Source organism: Aethalodelphis obliquidens, unplaced genomic scaffold (genome assembly GCF_003676395.1).
Source record: "Aethalodelphis obliquidens isolate GAN/ISIS:26980383/991018 unplaced genomic scaffold, ASM367639v1 scaffold28, whole genome shotgun sequence".
Classification (NCBI taxonomy): domain Eukaryota; kingdom Metazoa; phylum Chordata; class Mammalia; order Artiodactyla; family Delphinidae; genus Aethalodelphis; species Aethalodelphis obliquidens.
Genome location: NW_020837972.1, coordinates 732,634 through 753,180, shown reverse-complemented (window position 1 = coordinate 753,180; position 20,547 = coordinate 732,634). Strand labels below are relative to the sequence as shown.

At 53.2% G+C, this 20,547-nt stretch overlaps 1 protein-coding gene across 6 annotated transcripts in view; it reads left to right on the top strand.

Moving 5' to 3' along the window:
- The window catches only part of LOC113629665 (E3 ubiquitin-protein ligase RNF185), an 88,113-nt gene that overhangs the window by 58,987 nt on the left and 8,579 nt on the right, over positions 1–20,547 (top strand). For 4 of the 6 annotated variants that reach the window (XM_027124248.1, XM_027124246.1, XM_027124247.1 and 1 more), the window contains 9 exons: positions 13,357–13,492; positions 14,033–14,142; positions 14,705–14,893; positions 16,078–16,183; positions 16,488–16,684; positions 17,684–17,870; positions 18,698–18,784; positions 19,429–19,560; positions 19,805–19,861. In XM_027124248.1, the coding sequence (XP_026980049.1) occupies positions 13,357–13,492; positions 14,033–14,142; positions 14,705–14,893; positions 16,078–16,183; positions 16,488–16,684; positions 17,684–17,870; positions 18,698–18,784; positions 19,429–19,560; positions 19,805–19,861 (1,201 nt within the window). Of the gene's footprint in view, positions 1–4,286; positions 4,714–4,964; positions 5,194–13,356; positions 13,493–14,032; positions 14,143–14,704; positions 14,894–16,077; positions 16,184–16,487; positions 16,685–17,683; positions 17,871–18,697; positions 18,785–19,428; positions 19,561–19,804; positions 19,862–20,547 lie in introns of those variants that run through there. The other 2 variants (XM_027124250.1, XM_027124251.1) reach the window with 2 other exon arrangements.

Sequence of the window (20,547 nt, the reverse complement as noted above, 5' to 3'; positions counted from 1 at the left end):
TCTCTAGTTGTGGCGAGCGGGGGCTACTCGTTGTTGCCGTGTGCGGGCTTCTCATTGCAGTGACTTCTGTTGTTGCGGAGCACAGGCTCTAGGCGTGGGCTTCAGTAGTTGTGGCACATGGGCTTGGTAGTTGTGGCTCATGAGCTCTAGAGCGCAGGCTCAGTAGTTGTGACACATGGGCTTAGTTGCTCCACAGCCTGTGGGATCTTCCCAGACCAAGGCTTGAACCCGTATCCCCTGCATTGGCAGGCAGATTCTTAACCACTGCACCACGAGGGAGGCCCCTACCTCATTATTCTTAACATCTGCGTAGTATTCTGTCACGTGGAAGTGAGATTGCATGTAGCCCATCCCTGCTGATGGGCACATGGATTATTCCTCATCTTTCAGCATGAAACCATGCTGGACACAGGTCTTGGCACGTTTGTAGGAATATTTCTCTGGGCAAAATTTCTAGCAGTAGACTTGCTGGGACCCTCATCTGACTGCTGCTTTAGTATGGAAAGTGAACTGGAATTGAGGGGGAGCAGAGGCAAGAAAAACAGCAGATGAGGATGACGCCACTCCCCTTCCAAGGTCTCCGAGCTCCCATCCCTGGATGGAGTCCTCCCGGCCAGTAGAGGGCCCCACACGGACACAGTTCCTTGGGCTTCAGGTTATCTGACCAGAGCTGCCTTCTGAGAAGAGGTTGGGGTGATTCATTCATTCACCACTGCTCCCCAGAGCACTCACCTGCGGCCACTGGCCCTGAAGGCTGTCCTTGCCAGCTCCGCAGCCGCCTTGAAGCCCAGTGTCTCAGCTGGTTCCGAGGAGTCAGTTTGCTGGGCTCTCCTCCAGGTTTCCAACTTGTGAAATGTGCAGGAGATTAGTACCTCCCCTGCCATCTTATCCCGTCCGTCACTGCCAGTCCAAGGATCCCTGCAGTTGCCTCTGGCAGCCGCAGCCTCTGAATCCTGTGCCAGCTGCTCTGGTACCTAGAAGAGCAGCTTTCCACCCAGAACCAGTATCCAGGGGCAGGGGGTGGAAGTACAGCCTCCATTGTGACCTCCCGCCTCCCAGTTCTGGGGGGGTTGGAGGCCTTTGAAGTTGGCCCTGAGGAGCCACACGCTTGGGTCTGATCAGCCAGCGGCTTCTCACGTCTGGTGGTTTCGCGTCCTTCATGGTTCCTCCTGCAGTCTGGATTTATAGGGGTCAAGTGGACTCCACCTTGGAGGGGCCTCCGCTTCAGGTCAGCACTGGGGGAGGCAGCCACACCTCTTCCAGGGGGAGGCAGTTTTATGGCATTGAGAGGTCCTTACACTAGTTCCCCACACACCCACCCACCCACTGAGTCCTTTGTGAGGGGAGTAGGGGGGATGGAGAGCGCCTGCAGCCTCCTGCTCGCATTCCTAGACACCGACTCACTGCACCCGCCGCCGCTGGAACAGCAGAGCTGTGTGAAATGTCAAGAGGAGTTATGCTCATGGGCTCCCTGGCCCCGTCTCTTTGTGGCTTGCATTTTCTTCCATCCGCACTCTGTTCATCAGATGGAAATCAGAGGGTGCAATTAGAAGATAATTTGCTAGTTCCAGACTTAATTTGGGGCCCCCTTCTTGCCTGATCGAATTACAGGGGAACATAATAGATTTTTGGTGAGAAATAGTTGGCTCTGTCACTGGAAGAAAGAGAGCTCCCAGCTCTCATCTGGGCCGGCCTTTCGGTATACTGTGTGTTGTTCCCCCCACCCTTCCACTCTGCCCCACCTCCTCTGTGGCTCTGTGTGGCCCCCAGGCAAGGATCCTGATCCCCTCAGGGCCAGCTCAAGAGGTTTAAACTCAACTTGAGACCCAAGGAAAACAAGGAGCCCTCTGCAACCTCATAGGGCTGAAAAACATTGAAGCTGGCAGCTATTTAGAGACCTCACCAAGGCTGAGACAGGGGCAGCAACTTGCTGAAGGCCACATAGCTAGCCCATAGTGGTAGTAACAATAGTCTTAATGATATTAGCAGCTAACATTTATCAACCCTTAATGTGTTCCAGACTCTGTGCCAAGGGCTTATGTGCAGTGCCTTGTCGTACTCAAACCCAGACAGTCTGGCTGCGGGCCCAGGCTGGGCTCCAACATAGCAATGGTAGAGCTCAAGTTCGACAGCCTGGGTTCAAATCCTGGCTTCCCCTCTCACGTGTACAACTGGGTGACCTCAGGCAAGGGATTTAAACTCTCTGTACCTCTGTTCCTTCCTCTGTAAAAAGGGGGCGATCACAGGACTGCCAGCTGGTGTGGCTTAAAATTCACTTATGCTTGTAAGTGCTGCACGTAGGGCTTGGGACAGGGTGAGTGAGGGTGAGCCCTCGTCCAGTGCTCACTGCCTGCTGGCTGCCTCTGGGGCTGGAGTGTGGGGTCTGTGTGGCAGGAGATAGACGTGGCTGAGTTCTGCAATAATGCCAAAGGCTGGTCTTCATGATTAGAGGCCGGAAACGGTGTGGTTGAGTGTGCTGCCTGTGGAGCAGTGGTCAGCAGACTAGCCCACCACCTGTTTTTGTATGGCCTGTGATTTTTACATTTTTAAGTGGTTGAGGGGGGAAAGCAAAAGAATACTTTGTGGCACATGAAAGTAACATGAAATTCAAATTTCAGTGTCCATAAATAAAGTTTTATTGGAACAGAGCCACATCCGTTTGTTTACATTTTATATATGGCCACTTTCGTGCCGCAGTGACAGAGTGTATTCGTGTAGGCCTGCAAAGCCTAAAATGTTTGCTGTCTGGCCCTTTACAGAAAAAGTGTCCCAACCCCGGCTCTTACTGGATTTGAAACCCAGCTCCCCCACTTACCAGCTGTTTGTCTTCAGGCTAGTGACACAACCATTCAAAACCTCAGTTCTATCATCTGTTAAGTGGGGGTGATAACATCTACCCTGTAGATTGGCCATTTAAATATGATAGATAACAGATGCAGAGCACTTAACACAGGGCCTGGAACGTCCTAAGTGCTCGATAAATGCCAGCTTATAACAGGGTGCAAACACCCTCTCTTATCACACTCGTTATCCCTGTGCCCAGTCAGTAGAGGAATGGGAAAAGCCTCCCTTGACACACAGCCACCACCTTCGCCACAGGCTTTCCTGTCATAGTGACAGGGTGACTTCACTGGAGAGGAGTGTGTGCCTGGTGGGAAAGAGCTGGTGTCGCTCCCTCAAGTCCAGCAATGAGTTCTGGACGTGCCTACGTCTTCTGGGGGCTCTCCCAGTAGTGGGCCCTCGTTTGGTCAGTCCTGCAGCTGGGGCTCTTCAGGCAGGCCCCACTCCAGATACCTGGCCAATCATCCCCACAGACACCATGGGCCTTGTCCTCCATCGTGCCCTGTTTTTCAGTTTGAGAAGCCTGGTTACCATGGTCACCGTGGAAGAAGCACCACTGCCTGCTGAGGCCGATGGCTGGCATTCTAGGAATGAATGAATGAAAGAAAGAAAGAGAGAGGGGACAGGTGACCTGGGATACAGGCTCTGTGCTCCTCCTACTTGCAGGAGGGCTTTGAAAGAGATCTTTCCCCTTGAAGAGGCAGAATGAAGCTCAGGGCTGAGACCTTCAGCTCTAGAGTCACATGAGTCTGCATTTAAATCCCAGCCCTGCCACTGACTAGTTTTTTGGCCTCGGGTAAGTTACCTAATCTCTCTGTACCTCACTTTCTTTGTGTATACCATGGAGATAACTCCCATGTCAGAGAAATAAGACAGTGTCATACAGGTGCTTGCCACACGGAGAAACAGCAGGCGTCAGTTAACACCCTGGGCCTTGTTTCCTCATCCACAGTGCAGCTCTGCCCAGAAGTGGAGTGGCAGTCTCCAGGCCAGGCAGAGGGAAGGAATGAATGGGAACCCTAGTGCCAGCACCAAGTAGATGCCAGCCCAGAGCAGACAGCCCAGAGGGCAGCTCTCTGGACCTGGGTCTCTGGACCAACCTCTCCTGCCAGAGGGCCCCCCGCTTTAGGGGGTGGGTGTGGCTTGGCCTGGAGCTGGTCTTCTGTGTTTTTCTTCACCTCCGAGCAGAGTTACCGTCCTTTGGGCGGCTCTTCAGGTTGGGGACACTTGGGGCAGATGTGCTCACCCCCTCTCCTGCCCTGCCCTTCCCCGAGCTCAGGGACGGACACCCAGCCGTTCCTGGTTATTGTCTGCGGCGCCAGCCTGCAGCCTCCCTCCCGCTCAGCTCCACCCCTTGCCTGCAAGGTCTGTTTCCTAATAGCTGCTCCAACCACACACCTCGTTCCGCGCGGAGCCCCTCCCCTTCCTCCCTCCTTCCCCCGGCAGGGGTGGGGCTGGAGAAGAAGGCTAACTTGACAGCAGCGCCTCTTTCCTGGCTAGTCACCGGCCCCTGCCCAAGAATCCTTGTGTGCGTGTAGCCTCCGCAGAGAGGTGCTTCTCCCGAGTCCTGAGGGGCCATCCAGCCTCCAAGAACTGGGGGGCAGCATCCCAGCCATGAGCCCCTGCGGGTCTCTGCTGGGGGGCAAGGGGCCCAGAACGCTCACACCTCTCCGGCCCCTCCAGAGGGAGAGGTGAGCCGGGCAGCCAGCCCACAGCCAGCGGTGCCGGAGCCCCGGGCCTGTCATGGTGGCCGTCTGCCGGCTAGAGGCCCTCCCAGACGGGTTTGCAGCTGAGCTTGTGTATCTGATGTGGGAAGACGATGGGGAGTTACTTGTCCGTCCAGGCTTACTTCACCTCCAGAGACCCCTTCCGGTGAGTTGGGCTCCGAGTCCTCTTCCCATCTCCTCTTTGGGCCCCTTGTCCTGAGGGGAGGGCAGATGCCTCCCTGAATCTGCTTCTCAGATTTCACTTGTCCTTTGACCGCGTGTCAGGCAGAAGCCAGTGGAAGCTGCTTCCAAGCAGAACCAGGCTGGCGAAGGCTTCCCCCATGTGCTGGGAATGGGAGGTGAGGGGTGGGCCCAGAAGGCAGCTCCTGGGGAGCTCGGCCTCTCCTTCCTTCCCAGACACACCTGGAAGAGCCTCTGAAAGGTGCCGCCGACCCGGCCTGCTCTTGGTGTTACTGCTTCCAGGGTAAGAGCACAGCTAGGGTGCTGTTCTTCCAGCTCTCACACGTCTCACCTGCCTGCAGGCTGTGCCGCCTGCCCAGGAATTTGTCCCAACAAGCAGGATGGGCAGGTTTTGCCAAACAGCATGGAAGCTGGCGAGGCCTGGGTGTGGGCAGCCCGGTCCACGGTAGGCACTCTCATTATACACGTTTGTTCTCTTAATGGCAGGCACCTTTGCCTCTGGCCTTTAAGGGCTCCTGTGCTCCCTATGAGTACAGTTGCTGGGGAAAGGCCTGGGCAAGTGAGACTGGGGCAGCTGGCTTTGGAGTATCCTGAGCTGTGGGGCTGGCCCTCGTGCCTGCCAGGTCCCCAGGCCTGAGCTTCTGTGGGGCTTTTCAAAGGGAGATGTGGAAACTTCCTCTCTACCTCTGACCTGCCTTTCTCTGCTCTCTGCCCCACCCCCCCTCCAACAGAAACTCCCCAGGGGGGTTCTGGCCCTCTGGGTCCCTCCAGAATGGAGCCATTCCTGGCTGGGGTGGGGCTTGTTTTCATTCTTTGGGAGCAGCCTGTTGTTCCAAGGTCTGCCTCCCCCTCACCCATGGTCCTGGTCGTCTGGCTTCCCCAACCCAGCCCCTTGCCCCTAACTCGCTGCTGGGATACATAGTCAGGTGGCTGTGCCCTGGGCAGAAAAGCAGAACACCATGCGGTTTCTGGGAATTACTAGACCCTGGTAGAGTAGTGGGAAACCCCTGGATTTGAGGGAGGGGGGAGGGAACTGGTCCTCAGGGCTAACTCTTCCAGGCATCCTGCTATGTACTTTATCCTTTGATCTCTCAACAGCCTCAAGACGTTTTGTATCCCCATTTTACAGATGTAGCAACTGGTTTCAACATAGTTAACTTGTGGGGTCTCTCTGGCCCACCTCATCTGTCTTCCTGAGTTTCTTCTCTCATCCTCAGGAGGCTGCACCTCCCCCTGCATGTATCCCCCACAGGATCGTTCTCAGGTTTGCTTTCCTCTTGAAGCAGAGAGATTCGAGCAGAAAAAGGGTCCCCATAGTGTGCCTGGCATATGAAGGGATGGCAGAGATTCTCCTCTGCAGAGCCAGTGGGAATTGATCTTGAGTTGTACCATGTGGAATCAAGATGCCAAGTGTTTGAAGTAGCCACTGGGTTAAGCCAGGGCCTCGTTAATCCCTCTTACTCTTAATCCTGGATAGGCAGCTTGGGGGAGGGGTCGTTCCCTTAGAAGCAGGAACATGTGCCCCTTTTAATCTCCAGGGACAAGACACAACTTCTGAGGAGCTAGAGCAGATAATGAACTCTCATCCTGGACCTCTGAGGGCCAGGCCACTGAAACCACCCAGGTCTGCCTGTCCTTTATCTTTTTCTGCCCCAGCCCCTCTGGGCAACCTGACAGCCCTCCCCCCAACTCTGTTTGGCCAGCTGGAGCGGGGCGGGAACGACTGGCTGGCCATAGACCCTCTCCACTACCCCCTCCCCCAAATGGGAGGCCACATTCCTGAAGCCACTTCTGAAGAGCTAGCCACACATGGGGCTGTGTGCCCCACAGGAGGGACCACCCAGACCCTCCACTCTCCCAGGTAGCAGTCTCATCAGTCACCACTGTCCCTGCCTGGTCAGAAAGATGCTTCTGCCATCAGCCCTCTCCTTTACTACAGGATGTCCTCATGGCAGTCCTCTGATGCCTCCCTGGGCCTCAGTTTCCTCCTCTGCAGAGCATAGGGACTGGACTTCCTGGGCTCCTGAACACGACCCTTACGAGATTCATGGAACAAATTAAGTCCTTGACCCTAGGCCTTGAACACACAGGAGTTCTGGGGCTCTGGTTGCAAGGAGAGTGACGCAACCAAATTCCACGGGGACATGATCTGGCGTGACAGTGTGCAGGGGAGGGAAGAGGGAGCCGGGGATGAAAGATGTGATTTCTGTACCCCCGGCACCCCTGCCTGGCAGGTCGCACTCAGCAGAGGGCACTGTCTTCCGCTGCCGGTGCCACCAGCTTGGGGGGTGAGATGCAGTTACAAGTGTCCTCCCAAGTAAGAAAACACCTCAAATTGGAATTTACAAAAGAGGTAAATTAGGGAGTGACTTTTGTCTGACATCTTTAAAGGATTTTTCTTTTTATAGCTTTTCTGTTTAATGCCCAACATTGATTTAATGGGTTTGGTTTACACATTGTCTCTTAAAGAAAACAAGTTCATCTTTGTATTCTAAAGCAACCCATGTTTAAAGGGAGAAACTGTTCTTAACCCAGCCCAGCTTAGCAGTAACATTTGGCAGCCACCTTGGGACTCTTTTTCTCCTCATCTGAAAAATGAAGGACTTGATGAGGTGAATGGTTCCCAACTCCGCAACCTATGTACCTCCTCAGAGACACACAAGCTCTTTTCCATTTTTTCCAAATACCGGAGGCTCTACCCTTAACTGCAGCACGACGGCACAAATTGCTTGAAACTGTTACAGCCTTCCTGGCTTTTGGTTGGAACTGAATCAATGCACTCTGGCAGCACTTATTTCTTGCTGATCAGAGGCTCATTATGTGTTTGGTTAATTTTTTCAAACAGGATATCAACATATCCATAATAATTACAGCTTAATTGACAGCCTGTTTCAGTCTACAGGGTCTGCAGGAAGGAGGAGTAATAAAGGGGTCTGTGGTGGTAGAACACTGGGCTCTGATGGACCGGAGTCTATAGGCCCCTGTTCTCTCTGCAGCCCCTGGGCCTGGGGGAGGCGTAGCATCCCCAGTTGTGACTCTCAGGCAGGGGCAGAGAGAGTGCCCACTCTCCCGTCCACCCCGGTCACAGCTCAGAGGTAGGGGCTGGAAGAAGCTTCTTCCCAACAGTTTCCTGCTCATTCAGAGGCTAAGGATGAGCATCCAACCAGGCCCTCAACCAGGACATGGGAGGGCTTGTTCTTTAACCTATGTAAATCCACTGTAATTGTGGCTGTGTTCTGCTTTTACCACATAAGGTTGAAATTTTACCTGTAAACATTTGGTCTGGAGAATTTGCATGTGACTGAGGGCCAGGCCTCTGTCTTATCGCACTTGGCTTCTCCCAGCATCTTGCCTATTTGGTCTTGCACACCCTAGATGCACAGTAACTATTTCCTAATTGGTAGGAATTGATTATAATCAATTGATTTCTAATGGGCTAGATGAATAATTCATTTGGGAACCGTCTCTATTTCCAGAAATCTATTTGGTTCTGGGCCAAGAAACAGGTCCATATTGCTTGGGTATGGCAGGGCAAGGGGTCTGTCTCCTTTTGCCCTTGGTGTTCTCAAATTAAAGACGGAGGTGGGGAAGTGAACGCTTCATGGGCACCAGCTGTGGGCCAGGCTCGTGCTAGGCATTTGTACGTGATTTAATTCTCATCATCACCGGTGTGCAAATGAGGACACTGAGGCTCAAGAGTCATGAAGTAACTGGCTTTATGTGACACAGATAGTAAATGGCAAAGAAGGAATATGGACCCAGATCTTGAAAAAAGTTATTTGTGAGACTCTAAGTATTATTTTTTTTAACTGGTGTGTTCCCTGCTGACTCAAAAGGCCTCAGCTTGGATCTGAGCTGCCCACTGAACTGACCATCAGGGTTTGGTCCACTTTGTACCCACCCAGGCTCTCCGTAGTGCTCAGGAAAAGTTCTGGAGGTCAAGGCGTGTGGGCGGGAGGGTTTCAGCTCCGCTCACTGACCGGGAGAGTGTGGTGGCTGATGCCTCCACCCCAGGTCTGGACTCCACCATCAACCCCACCACCTCTGAGATGGATGCCCTCTGGCCTGCAGCCAGGACAGATGTTAACTTTCACTTGAAACTTTAAAAAATTGAAAGCTGGGAAAAAGCCTTGGCTTTGGGGAGAGCATATTGTGGCCATAGCCCCTGAGAACCTGAGGTGGGATTCTTTTGAGTAGGACCTTACTTTCCCAGAGTGTGTTTTGGATTCTTTTCTTAAAAGGCAGAGTCTCCTGGGGACCAGCCTGCTGTGGACTCAGCGGAGGAGGAGAGTCGCTGTGCCATTTAACTGTTGGGTCCTTGGGCTTAAGGAGGAGTGTCAGCAAGTGTTAACACTAGAAGGAACGCGAGCTCTCAGGGCTCCAGCCTCTGTGTTTTCAAAGATGCAAACCCTGACGCCCAGCTTAGTGGACGTGCTGCATCGTCAGGTGCAAGTGCACATTGGTTCAGATCCCAGCTCCGTCATGTGTGTACTGGGCAACTTCGCAGAAGTGACTTGACCCTGCTTTTCAGTTTCCTAGTCTGTGAAACAGGGATAATCCTATCACCTTGCAGGGTGTGGTCAGGGTTAGAGATCATGTAAGGCACCTCATAATAGCACCCAGAGTATGGTTAGCATTCCTGTAACAGGTCACCATAGCTGCTGTTAATGTCTAAGCTAGGACTCTAAGTCTACCCTGGCAACTTCCCCGGTGGCCTGGAACCACTTGTGTTGTGTGACAAAGCAGCTTGGGGACCCACAACCAGTCCTCCTATCAGCTGTTCACCTTCCTGTTCTTCAGAGACACCTGTGGTGACTGACTTTGGCCATGCAGCTGGCTGTGCCCGTCAAAGGCATTCCTTGACACAGATGTATGCATCGGTGGTGTTGCTCTCTGGCCAGGTGTTCTTCCCAGGAGGCTGGCGTGGCTGTCTCCTGCGTGCCTGCACTCGCTTCTCTCCCTGCCTCCTCTCCTGGGCCTGGCCAGGGCTACTTGCAGCAAACAAAAGCAGGATATTGGCAATGGAGAGAAGGACGTGTCTGGTGCTCCTGTGCCCCGCGGCACACATACCATTGCGAGGGTGTGACAGGGCCCAGGCCTGCAGTTGGGTGCAAATTTGTCTGCACCAGCTTTTCTCCCCTGCAGACAGGAGAGGGGTAGGGCCTGGTGACCGTGAGCCCTGGAACTCTTGTGCTCCCACCTGGACTGCGGGTTCTTGCCTCTCCCACCGTTTTCACTTTGGAAACATTTGCTAAGGGCTTACTCTGCCAGCCCTTTGCAAGGTGCTGAGTCTACCAGGAGTAAGTGGGACACTGTTCCTATCCAGTGAAGGAGGAAAGCAGATACCCAGAAACTTTACATCAGCAGGTGGCAGCAGGAAGGAAGCCCCTGCTTCTGGTGCTGGCCCTGTGCTAGGCACCTCACAGCCGTCCAGAACCTAGTTTAATCCTCACTGTTACCCCGAAAGTAGGTGGTGATGTTGCCATTTCACAAATGAGTTAAAGCAGCTGGCCCTAGGCCACTTAGGGGGAAAGTGGTGCTGAGACTTGAACCTTCAATCATCTAGGGAAAAGTCTAATCCCCTCATTTTACAGGTGGGGAAACTGAGCCCAGAGAGAGAAAGGGGCTTTTCCAAGGGCATGTAGTCTCTCCTCCCAATTCAGAGCTCATCCAATGTGCCCTTTTTTTTTTTTTTGGCTGTGTTGGGTCTCCGTTGCTGCACGTCAGCTTTCTCTAGTTGTGGCGAGCAGGGGGCTACTTGTCGATGCAGTGCGCAGGCTTCAGTAGTTGTGGCATGCAGGCTCTAGAGCGCAGGCTCAGTAGTTGTGGCACACGGGCTTAGTTGCTCCGTGGCATGTGGGATCTTTCCAGGCCAGGGATCAAACCCATGTCCCCGGCATTGGCAGGCGGATTCTTAACCACTCCGCCACCAGGGAAGTCCCCCAGCATGCCTTTTACATTGAGAGGAGTTGGAGCTGCAAGCCCAGAACAGGGTCTTCTCCTCTACCTCCTGTAATTTGTGGTCCTCACTGAGCCATTCTGGGCACTTCATATCCTTACTGTTCACACCAGACCCAGCTCTCAGGACCCTGAAGTTCAGCATCCAAAGGACAAGTAGGAAATGCTGAAGGTGGGAATGGCTGGTGGCAGAAGCCCCCATCGTGGCCTCTCACCCTGCACTGTTAATCAAGTTTTGATTAGAATTTCTCTTCCCCAACTCATTATAAAGCTCTTGGAAAGCGGAGTTGGAAACCTTGTATATCTATCTTTTCTATCTACAGTGCTTGCCAATTTACTCCCAAGTTACTGTAATACACTTGCCTTGCCCTTCATAGTTTGCAAAAGGCTTTCCTCTTGCGTTAACTTATTTAGTCTTCATAGTGGGTCTTTGTAATAGTTGCTGTGAGTCACATTTTGTCAATGAGGAAAAGCTACTGAGAGAAGTTGTCCAAAAGCCACCCAGCTGATGGCAGTAAGGGGCTGATAACGTGAGCTTCCATTATCATCATCATCTTTAACAGCAGTGAACACTTACTGAGTTCCTACTGCACTAGACCTTTCATAGAAACTGTGTATACTTTATTTTTTTTTATTTTTTAATTTTATTTTTGGCCCTACCACGCAGCTTGCGGGATCCTAGTTCCCCACCGGGGATTGAACCCGTGCCCCCTGCAGTGGAAGCACGGAACCCCAACCACTGAACTGCCAGGGAGGTCCCAAACTGTCTACACTTTAATACAGATTATTTTATTTTCGCAGCAGTCTATTTTACAGATAAGGAAGCTGGGTCAGAGAAGTGAAGTCACTTGCCCAAGATGACATAACTAGTAAGCAGCAGGGTTAGGATTCAAACCAAGAGGCAGCTCCACCCTGCCTCTCAGAAAGCAAGGATGTGGCCAGTGTGGGTGGTGTGAGGCCTCCATGACAAGAACAGAGAGTCTGTTAACTAGGGAGAAAGAGGTGGGGTGGGCTTGTCAGGCCGAGGGGCTCTTAGCACTGGGCGCCAGGATCAGACGTGAGGACGAGCATGTCTGTACAGACATGGCCCGAGAACACCCCCCCCGGCCTGACCAAAGGTGGAACGTCACGGTGACTGGAGCAGAAAGGAGGCCTGGGGCTAACATGCATGTATTACACAGCGCCGATGGGGTTTTGGTTTTATCCCCCCAATATTTTATTTTGAAAATTTTCAAATATATAGAAAAGTTGAAAGAATAGTTCAAAGAACACTCATGTGTCCATCACCTAGACTCATCATTTGCTAACTTTTTTTTTTTTTTTTTTTTTTTTGCGGTATGCGGGCCTCTCACTGTTGTGGCCTCTCCCGTTGTGGAGCATAGGCTCCGGACGCGCAGGCTCAGCGGCCATGGCTCACGGGCCCAGCTGCTCCGCGGCATGTGGGATCCTCCCGGACCGGGGCACGAACCCGTGTCCCCTGCATCGGCAGGCGGACTCTCAACCACTGCGCCACCAGGGAAGCCCCATCATTTGCTAATTTAAGCCACTTTGTCTGTACACACACACAATGTTTTATTTATTTTTTTTTACTTAACTATTTAAAAGTCAGTTGAAGTTTCCCCTTAATTATTACTTTACTATTTTTTCTTCTACAAATTTTTCTATATAGCCAAAGTATCATCACATCTAAGAAAATTGACAGTAATTTTACAATATAATCTAATGTATAGTCCAAATTCAGATTTCCTCAGTTGTTCCAAAAATGTCACTCTCGTCTGTTTTCTTTTTCAGTCCAGATTCAAATACAAGGTTTAGGTATCGCATTTGGTTTCTGTGTCTCTAGGCTTTTTTAATCCCTGGGCCTTAACTTTTTGGAAGAGTAAAGAGCAGTTGTCTTATAGAATGACCTCCCCTTTCTGGATTTGCCTGACTGTTTCTTTATGCTTAACATAATTTTCTCAAGCATGCTACACCATAAAGTGTTATATATAGGATGGATAAACAACAGGTTCCTACTGCATAGCACAGGGAGCTATATTCAATATCCTGTGACAAACCATCATGGAAAAGAATATTTTTTAAAAAAAAGTCTATATGTGTATAACTGAGTCACTTTGCTATACTGCAGAGATTGGCACAACATTGTAAATCAATTATACGTCAATTTAAAAAAATTTTTTAATTAAAAAAAGAATGCTACATCAGTGATGCTGTTGGTAATGGGTGGGTTTTTGAGCTGCTTTGATTTGTCGAGATAGCTGTCTAGACCAGAGGTTCTTAACAGGGTCCGTGAGTAGGCTTCAACCCTTGATACACATGTACCCCATACCTAAATTCTATGCACATTTTCCTCCTATGCGCATTTTGCCAGGAGAGGCTTCTTGGCTCTATCAGATTCTCCAAGGGCTTCAAGACCCAGAAAGGTTGAGGTCCCCCAGCGGAGGCAGGTCATACAGAGCTGGTTTCTGGGATCCTGTTCACTCAGACTGGCTTCCGTTGGGAAGATAGCAGCAAACTGTAACATTCCCTTGTCCTGGCTCTGGATCAAAGAGGTCCCTCCATTTTGTTCTTACACCTGGGAGCCAGGGGCGGCCCGTGTAGCCTAGTTCCAAGGATCCGGGAGAGTTTCTGTTCTCATCTTGCCTTTCAGATGTTCTGAATGCCAGGATTCCCTCACCAACTGGTACTACGAGAAGGATGGGAAGCTATACTGCCACAAGGACTACTGGGGGAAGTTTGGGGAGTTCTGCCATGGATGCTCTCTGCTGATGACGGGACCTGTCATGGTGCGTGAATCCCTCCATCTCTGCCCCTCTTGGTCATCAGAGTCCATTGTCAGTACCTCCAGTTCCCCGTGGCCATTCATCTTCTGGTCTTCCCATCAGCCAAGGCCTCTCCCTTTATTTATTCAGTCATTTAACAGATTTTTTTTTAGTACCCATTAAGTGCCAGGTAAGGTCCTTTCCTCAAAGACTTAACAGTCCAGTGTTGGGGTGGGTGGGTAGGCAGGCAGGGAGGAGACACAGTACGATGGGATGAGGGCCTTAAAGGAGAGTATGAGCCTTTCTAGTGGGGATGATTACTTCTGGGATCCTGTTCTCATGGCTGAGACCGAAAGAGTTTTTTGCAGTCTCCGAAATGACAGGGAGGCACCCATCTGACCCTTTCTCTGGAAGCGCGAGGGAGGGGAGTGCCAAGGTAGATTATGACTGGGGTCTGTAGATCCTTGATGGGAGGTCCCTCGCCCATCCCTACCTTCACTCCAGCAGCAGTGACAACTCACTTCCTCCCCATGTCTGTCTACCCTTTTCCCCACCTGCTAACAGGTGGCCGGGGAGTTCAAGTACCACCCAGAGTGCTTTGCCTGTATGAGCTGCAAGGTGATCATTGAGGATGGGGATGCGTACGCCCTGGTGCAGCACGCCACCCTCTACTGGTAAGATGATGGCCCCGTGTCCATCCTTCCCTACAAGAGTGGCCAAGAGAGAGGGACAAGTGGCACTGTGAGTTAGGCAGAAAGATTACAGGGGTATCAGCATGCTGGATTCCTATCACAGCAATGCTCTTAACCAGGTCTGAAAGCTGTGAGCAAGATGATTAACGTCTCTGCCCTCTGTCCTTACCTACTGGGAGAATAACCACACTCCCCTGCAAGCCTCCCAGAGGAAGAGAGTGCCTGGGAGGGCGCTCTCGGAGAAGGATCCCAGAACATTAAAGGCAAAGACCCCTTAGAACTCACTCAGTCCAACTGCCTCTGTCGATAAAAGAAGTCAGGCTGAGGCCCAGTGCTTAATTTGAGTCAGAGGCAGAGTGAAGAGAACCCAGGCCGTCTCTCCCCCAGTCCCAGCCCACCCCAGAGAACCCAGGCTGCTTATTCTTGTCAGCTGGAATCGGGCAAGGGCAGTGAACATGGGGCTATGGATATTGTTACTTGAAGCCACGTGGGGGCTTCCAGGTGGGGCTGCGGGTTCTCAGCCCCCTTTCTGCTCCTCCCGCAGTGGGAAGTGCCACAACGAGGTGGTACTGGCACCCATGTTTGAGAGGCTCTCCACAGAGTCTGTCCAGGACCAGCTGCCCTATTCCGTCACACACATCTCCATGCCGGCCACCACCGAGGGCAGGCGGGGCTTCTCCGTGTCCGTGGAGAGTACCTGCTCCAGCTACGCCACCACCGTGCAAGTAAAAGAGTGAGTGTCTGGGGCAGGGGTTCTTGAGCAGAGCCCACAGATGGGCCTTGAGGGGATCGGAACCCCAGAGTCATAGCAGAGCTCCCCACATCTTCATCTCGTCTCTTCCTCCTGGGCTCACTGTACTGTCACCGTGCCTGGGCCTTGGCACTTACTGTTCTCCCTGCCTAGGTTCCTCCCCACCAGATACTTAACGCCAGAATTGCTCACCTTTCACGTGTCAAGTTTCAGATCATGTTTGCTCTTTGAAATTATCTGCCTTGGTTATGTTTGTTTATCATGTGTCCTCCTCACGAGTTCCTTCTGGAATTTAGTCTTGTTCAACGCTGCATGTCCAGGGCCTGGAACAGTGCCTGGCACATAGTGGGTGTGCATGGATTATTGTTCGTTGGTTGAGTGAGTGAATGGAGGAAGGAGGAGAAAGAGGTTAAGACTCCATCCTAGGTCCAGGCCAGCGACCAGATGGGGGAAGAGTCTGTCTGCCTAATAACAGTAATGAGGCACTGTGTCTGCCAACCCTGCAGACGGTGACTGTGCACTTACTGTGTGCTGGGCACTGGGTGCTCACAGCAGAGGGGGGAGGTCCTGGGGTTGGGGGAGTGAGGTGAAGTCTGCTCTAAGCCTAGAACTGTGTTCAGGGCTGAGGTGGGAGTCTGTGGCTGTGTCTGGTGTAGATTGAGTGGTTGGGACTAGCCAGAGGGGGTCTGTTAAGTCATGGAGGGCCTGGATTATGGAGACTCAGCAGGTCTATTGAGGGATTTAAGCAACTAGGTGACACAACCAGGTGAGCATTTTAGAAGGATGGCTGCCGTGGAAGTGGGATGGGAGAGGAGCAGGCCTAGAGGTGCAGAGACCAGTTAGGAGGCTGATGCAAGATCCAGGCAGGGGATGTTGGTCACTATGGTGATGGAGGATTCTTCAGGATGGTGAGGGTTGGGGGGCAGTGAGGGAACCCCACATGGGGAGGGTGCTGTCCAAGTTTCTGGCTTAGGCCTCTGGGTGAGTGGGGGTGCTCTTTACTGAGACGGGGCACCCTGTGAAAGGTGTGGCCTTTCGCTGTGAGTGGCCTGGGCCTTGGGGGCCAGTAGGGGCCTGGGGCCTGGTGAGCCATCCCTGCACAAGAGAAATTGGTCAGACACTTTTTAAAGATGCCTTCACCCCATCTCAACTCTTGTCTGGCCCAGGGTCAACCGGATGCACATCAGTCCCAACAACCGCAATGCCATCCACCCTGGGGACCGCATCCTGGAGATCAATGGGACCCCCGTCCGCACACTCCGAGTGGAAGAGGTACAGTGTGTCCTGTGGGAGTGGGACACGGAACAGACCCTCCGGGAGACCAGGCCATGGCCTTTACCTTTTCCTACCCCCAGTCTATCTCTTTGTCTTGCCAGTGAGCCTGTGACCACTAGTGACCTCCTGTGTCAGCCTGGCACGTTACCAGGGCAGCAGGGATGGCCTGCCAGACTGTCAGAGGGCACTGTGTGGCTAGTGGCAGCTGGAGGCCACACTGGCTTGGGTCATCTGGGCTGACAGTGGGTGACCTGCAGTGGGACAGCCTGTGGAGCCAGCCTTACACTGCTCTTGGCCACAGGTAGAAGATGCAATTAGCCAGACGAGCCAGACGCTTCAGCTCTTGATTGAACATGACCCCGTCTCCCAGCGCCTGGACCAGCTGCGGCTGGATGCACGGCTCTCTCCCCACATGCAGAATGCCAGACACTCGGACACCCTCATCCCCCTGGACACCAAGGAGAATCTGGAAGGGACACTGAGGAGACGCTCCCTGAGGTGCCACTTCCCACCCCGGCTCTGCGCTGTCCCATGCCGGCCCTCAGACGAGGTGGAGCCGGCTCTCAGAGGCCAGCAGAGTTAGGAAGGGAACCAGCTGGCCAGGGACGGGCTATGAGGATTGTGCTGACCCAGTTCCCCCGCCTCAGGGATCACAGTTCATAGCCGGGACCCAGCTGACTGCCAGGTTTCCCTAGAAACCAGAGGGTCAGGCTCTGTCCACTGAACTGAGCTGGACAGGAGGCAGCAGTGCTGGACCCCAAAGGATAGCATGGCCTGTGGGGGAAGCGTGGGGCTCAGAGGCTGGAGAAGGGGCACAGATAGGGTTAATAAGTGTAAAGACGTTGAAAACTAGAAAGCAAGAGGTGAATTAAAGTTGTTTTAGGTTTTCAAGAAGGGACAGGGAACCCTGGCGGTCCAGTGGTTAGGACTCCGAGCTTTCACTGCTGAGGGCCCGGGTTCAATCCCTGGTTGGTGAACTAAGATCCCACAAGCTGCGAGGCGTGGCCAAAAAAAAAAAAATGTCATAAACATAGTGGCTTTATTGCTCTAAAAATCATACACACTTATTATTTTAAAATTCGGGAAATGCAGACGGGTACTACAAAGATGTGCAAAATATCCGAAATCCCGTTTGCTTCTTTGGGGTGGTACTAGGCTGTCGCTCTAAGCCGGTCAGGGCTTAAATCAGGCAGGCATGGAAGGCGGTGGACTTCCATCAACAGTGCTGTCAGCTAGTAGAGTCTAATCCATCATTCCAGGTGAGAGGTACTTAGGATTCCCACTTTGAATGTGATTTTACCATGCTTAAATGGGCTGCAGATGTCTGCAGCCCGTAGACGACACATCTGTCTGATGTTAGAGTCCCCTCCTGCATCACAGCACCCTAACTACAGACGTTGGAACGGACAGGGCGGACCTGAGGTTCCTGCCTCTAGGCTTTCCTGGCGGGTCTCTGAGGACTGCCCTGTCCCTACCCTCATCCTTCCTCATCCTCAGGCGCAGTAACAGCATCTCCAAGTCCCCTGGCCCCAGCTCCCCAAAGGAGCCCCTCCTGCTCAGCCGTGACATCAGCCGCTCAGAATCCCTCCGCTGTTCCAGCAGCTACTCGCAGCAGATCTTCCGGCCATGTGACCTGATCCACGGGGAGGTCCTGGGAAAGGGCTTCTTTGGGCAGGCCATCAAGGTGAGCACTGGTGGCAGCTGTGCCACCTCTCTGCCCCCCAGCCCTCTCACCTTCTTTTGGGGATTTCTTATCACATGGCCTCCCCGATGCCCTGCAGGATACCAGACCTCACTCCTGGCTGGAGGTGATGGTGTGAGGGCCGCACCCCTTCCCTCCCAGGCCACCGAAGGGCAGCATTGCTGCTGAAATGAGCTTGGTGGACCTGGAGCCCCAGGTGGGGACGAGCTCTCCCGTGGCCCTCCTGCCTCCAGTCAGTGGGTGTCTTTAGGTGCCTAGAGGCCTCGGTGCTGGGAGTGGCTCCTGCCTCCCTGCTGAACAGTCTTGGGGACTAACCTCTCTTTCTCCTCCTCCTCTGCTGAGAGCTGGGAGGGGGGGTCAGGTAAGCCATGTGTCTCAGCCTTCGGGGCATTGGGGCTGGAGAGCTCACTCCCAACCCACCCAGCTCCCTGATGCATGTCTGTGGCACTGACCCTCCTGCCCCTAGACTCCTTTTCCCCCAGGGGACATGCTTCTGTGTCAGGTGACCAGAGACCCTGCTTGGCTTGGCAGCAGCCCCACCCCCCCCACCCCGCCGCCTCCTCCCACATGTCCCTTTTCTAGATTCTTGCTTCTCCTTTGTGCATGCCCAGCTCTCCAGGGAGGAGGGTGTGCTCCCCTCTTAGTCCCCCGGGGCCCATGCTGTGTGTTCTACACATGAGCTCTGTCAGTTTTATCCGGTTACTTCAGTGTGTCCTCCAGGGGATGGGATGGCCAGTTACATCGATTTTCACACAGTTCCCCAGAACCACCTCTGGTCTCTGCACCAGTAACAGTCACCCTCCTTTTAGGTGACACACAAAGCCACTGGCAAAGTGATGGTCATGAAGGAGTTGATTCGGTGTGACGAGGAGACACAGAAGACTTTTCTGACTGAGGTAAGAAGGGGAGTGTAGGGGTTAGGAGTTTGATGTCAGTGTTGGAAGACAGAAGTTGTTACTAAATAATGATTTCAATCCCGGCTTTTGGCACCAAAAAAAAAAAAAAAAAGATTTCAAGAGGAAACTTAGTTTGGAGTCACTTTCTTAAGGCAGAAAAAATCATTTAGAGGAACGTCCCTGCCCCCTCTAAATTACAGCATAATTATTTGTGCAACAAACACTAAAGACAGCATGAGCTGGGTACCGCGAGATGTGGTTCAGAGGAGCTCGTGGAGTGTGGGGTGATGGACATGAACACAGACCAGTTCACTGCAGCTCGATGCTGTGACCCCACCTGAACGCCGTGCCCGGGGAGCCTGGCACCTTGCATGTTGACACGGTTCTCCCACCTCTCTCCATTGCTCCACTGGGTGCTGCCCTCCAGGCCTTGGGTCCTCCTACTCCAGTTCCCCCGATGCAGCTCCTAGAAAGGCAGGCTCCCAGGGGTGAGGCCTGGGAGGCCATCCCCGTCCACCTGGGGCCTTCTTCCACAGCACATGAGATAGGAGGTGGGAGATGCAGGTCACATTTGTCAATCTGACTCCCTGGAGGGAAGGGGTGAGAAAGAAACCACCCACCCTCTTTGGCCTCCCCTCCTTCAGGTGAAGGTGATGCGCAGCCTGGACCACCCCAACGTGCTCAAGTTCATCGGCGTGCTATACAAGGACAAGAAGCTGAACCTGCTGACGGAGTACATCGAGGGGGGCACGCTGAAGGACTTTCTGCGCAGCGTGGTGAGCGTGCCACCCCCAAAGTTCCCAAGAGCCTTGGTGGGTTGTCTGTGGGACACCTCTGTCACCACTACTCTGGAACCATGATGGCCAGAGAGGCCCACTGCTTTGCCTACAAAGGGCCGTGCTGGGCGGGACTGGGCACAGGCAGGGAGGGTTTGCTGGCAGATCATGTTGACCCACGGGGCCCGGACCACAAGTGGGACAGGGCCCAGAAGCCTCTGATGGGCATTCCTCCATCCTGTAGGACCCGTTCCCCTGGCAGCAGAAGGTCAGCTTTGCCAAAGGCATCGCCTCTGGAATGGTGAGTCCTGCCAACAGCCCTGCCAGCGGAGCAGGGGTATTGGGAGTGGGGGGTCAGGAGAGGTGCAGGGATGGCGGGCAGGCACTGAAAGGCAGAGACCCTGTCCTGGGCAGCCTGCATGGGCTGGGTCCTTCAGCACCTGTTTATCAAGCTTCTCTCTGTGCCAGTGAAAATTGCCCACAGCTGGCTGTTCTCAACTTACAACTCTACTCTCAAAGAATTCCCAATCTTCAAGAGCAAACAGGGTATGGGGCAAGGCGAACTGGAGAAGCAAACTAGCATGAGGCAGCCTGGCCCTGCTGTCACAGGGGCATCCAGGTGCTGAGGGCCCTTAGAGAGAGCAGAGAACCTCACTGCCTAGGAAATCAGAGAATTGGGAATTGTGTTCTAGTTGAGCCCTGAAGGATGGGTCAGAATTGCATGAAAGTTCCTCTTGGCAGAGAGGCCCCAAGGTTGGGGTGATGAGAGCAGCAAAGAGCTGGGAGGAGAAAGGAGGAAATAGTCTGTTTCACTGGGAAAGAATGGTGCCAGTCACAGCGATGGGGACAGTGACAACTGCCGAGTGCTTTCTCCAAGCCGGGCACTGAGCTGAGGGACTAGCACCTCTCATGACAGCCCTGGTTCCAGATGAGAAGCTGAGCTACACAAGGACGGAGCTAGGAGCTTGGGTCAGTTGGTCTGACCCC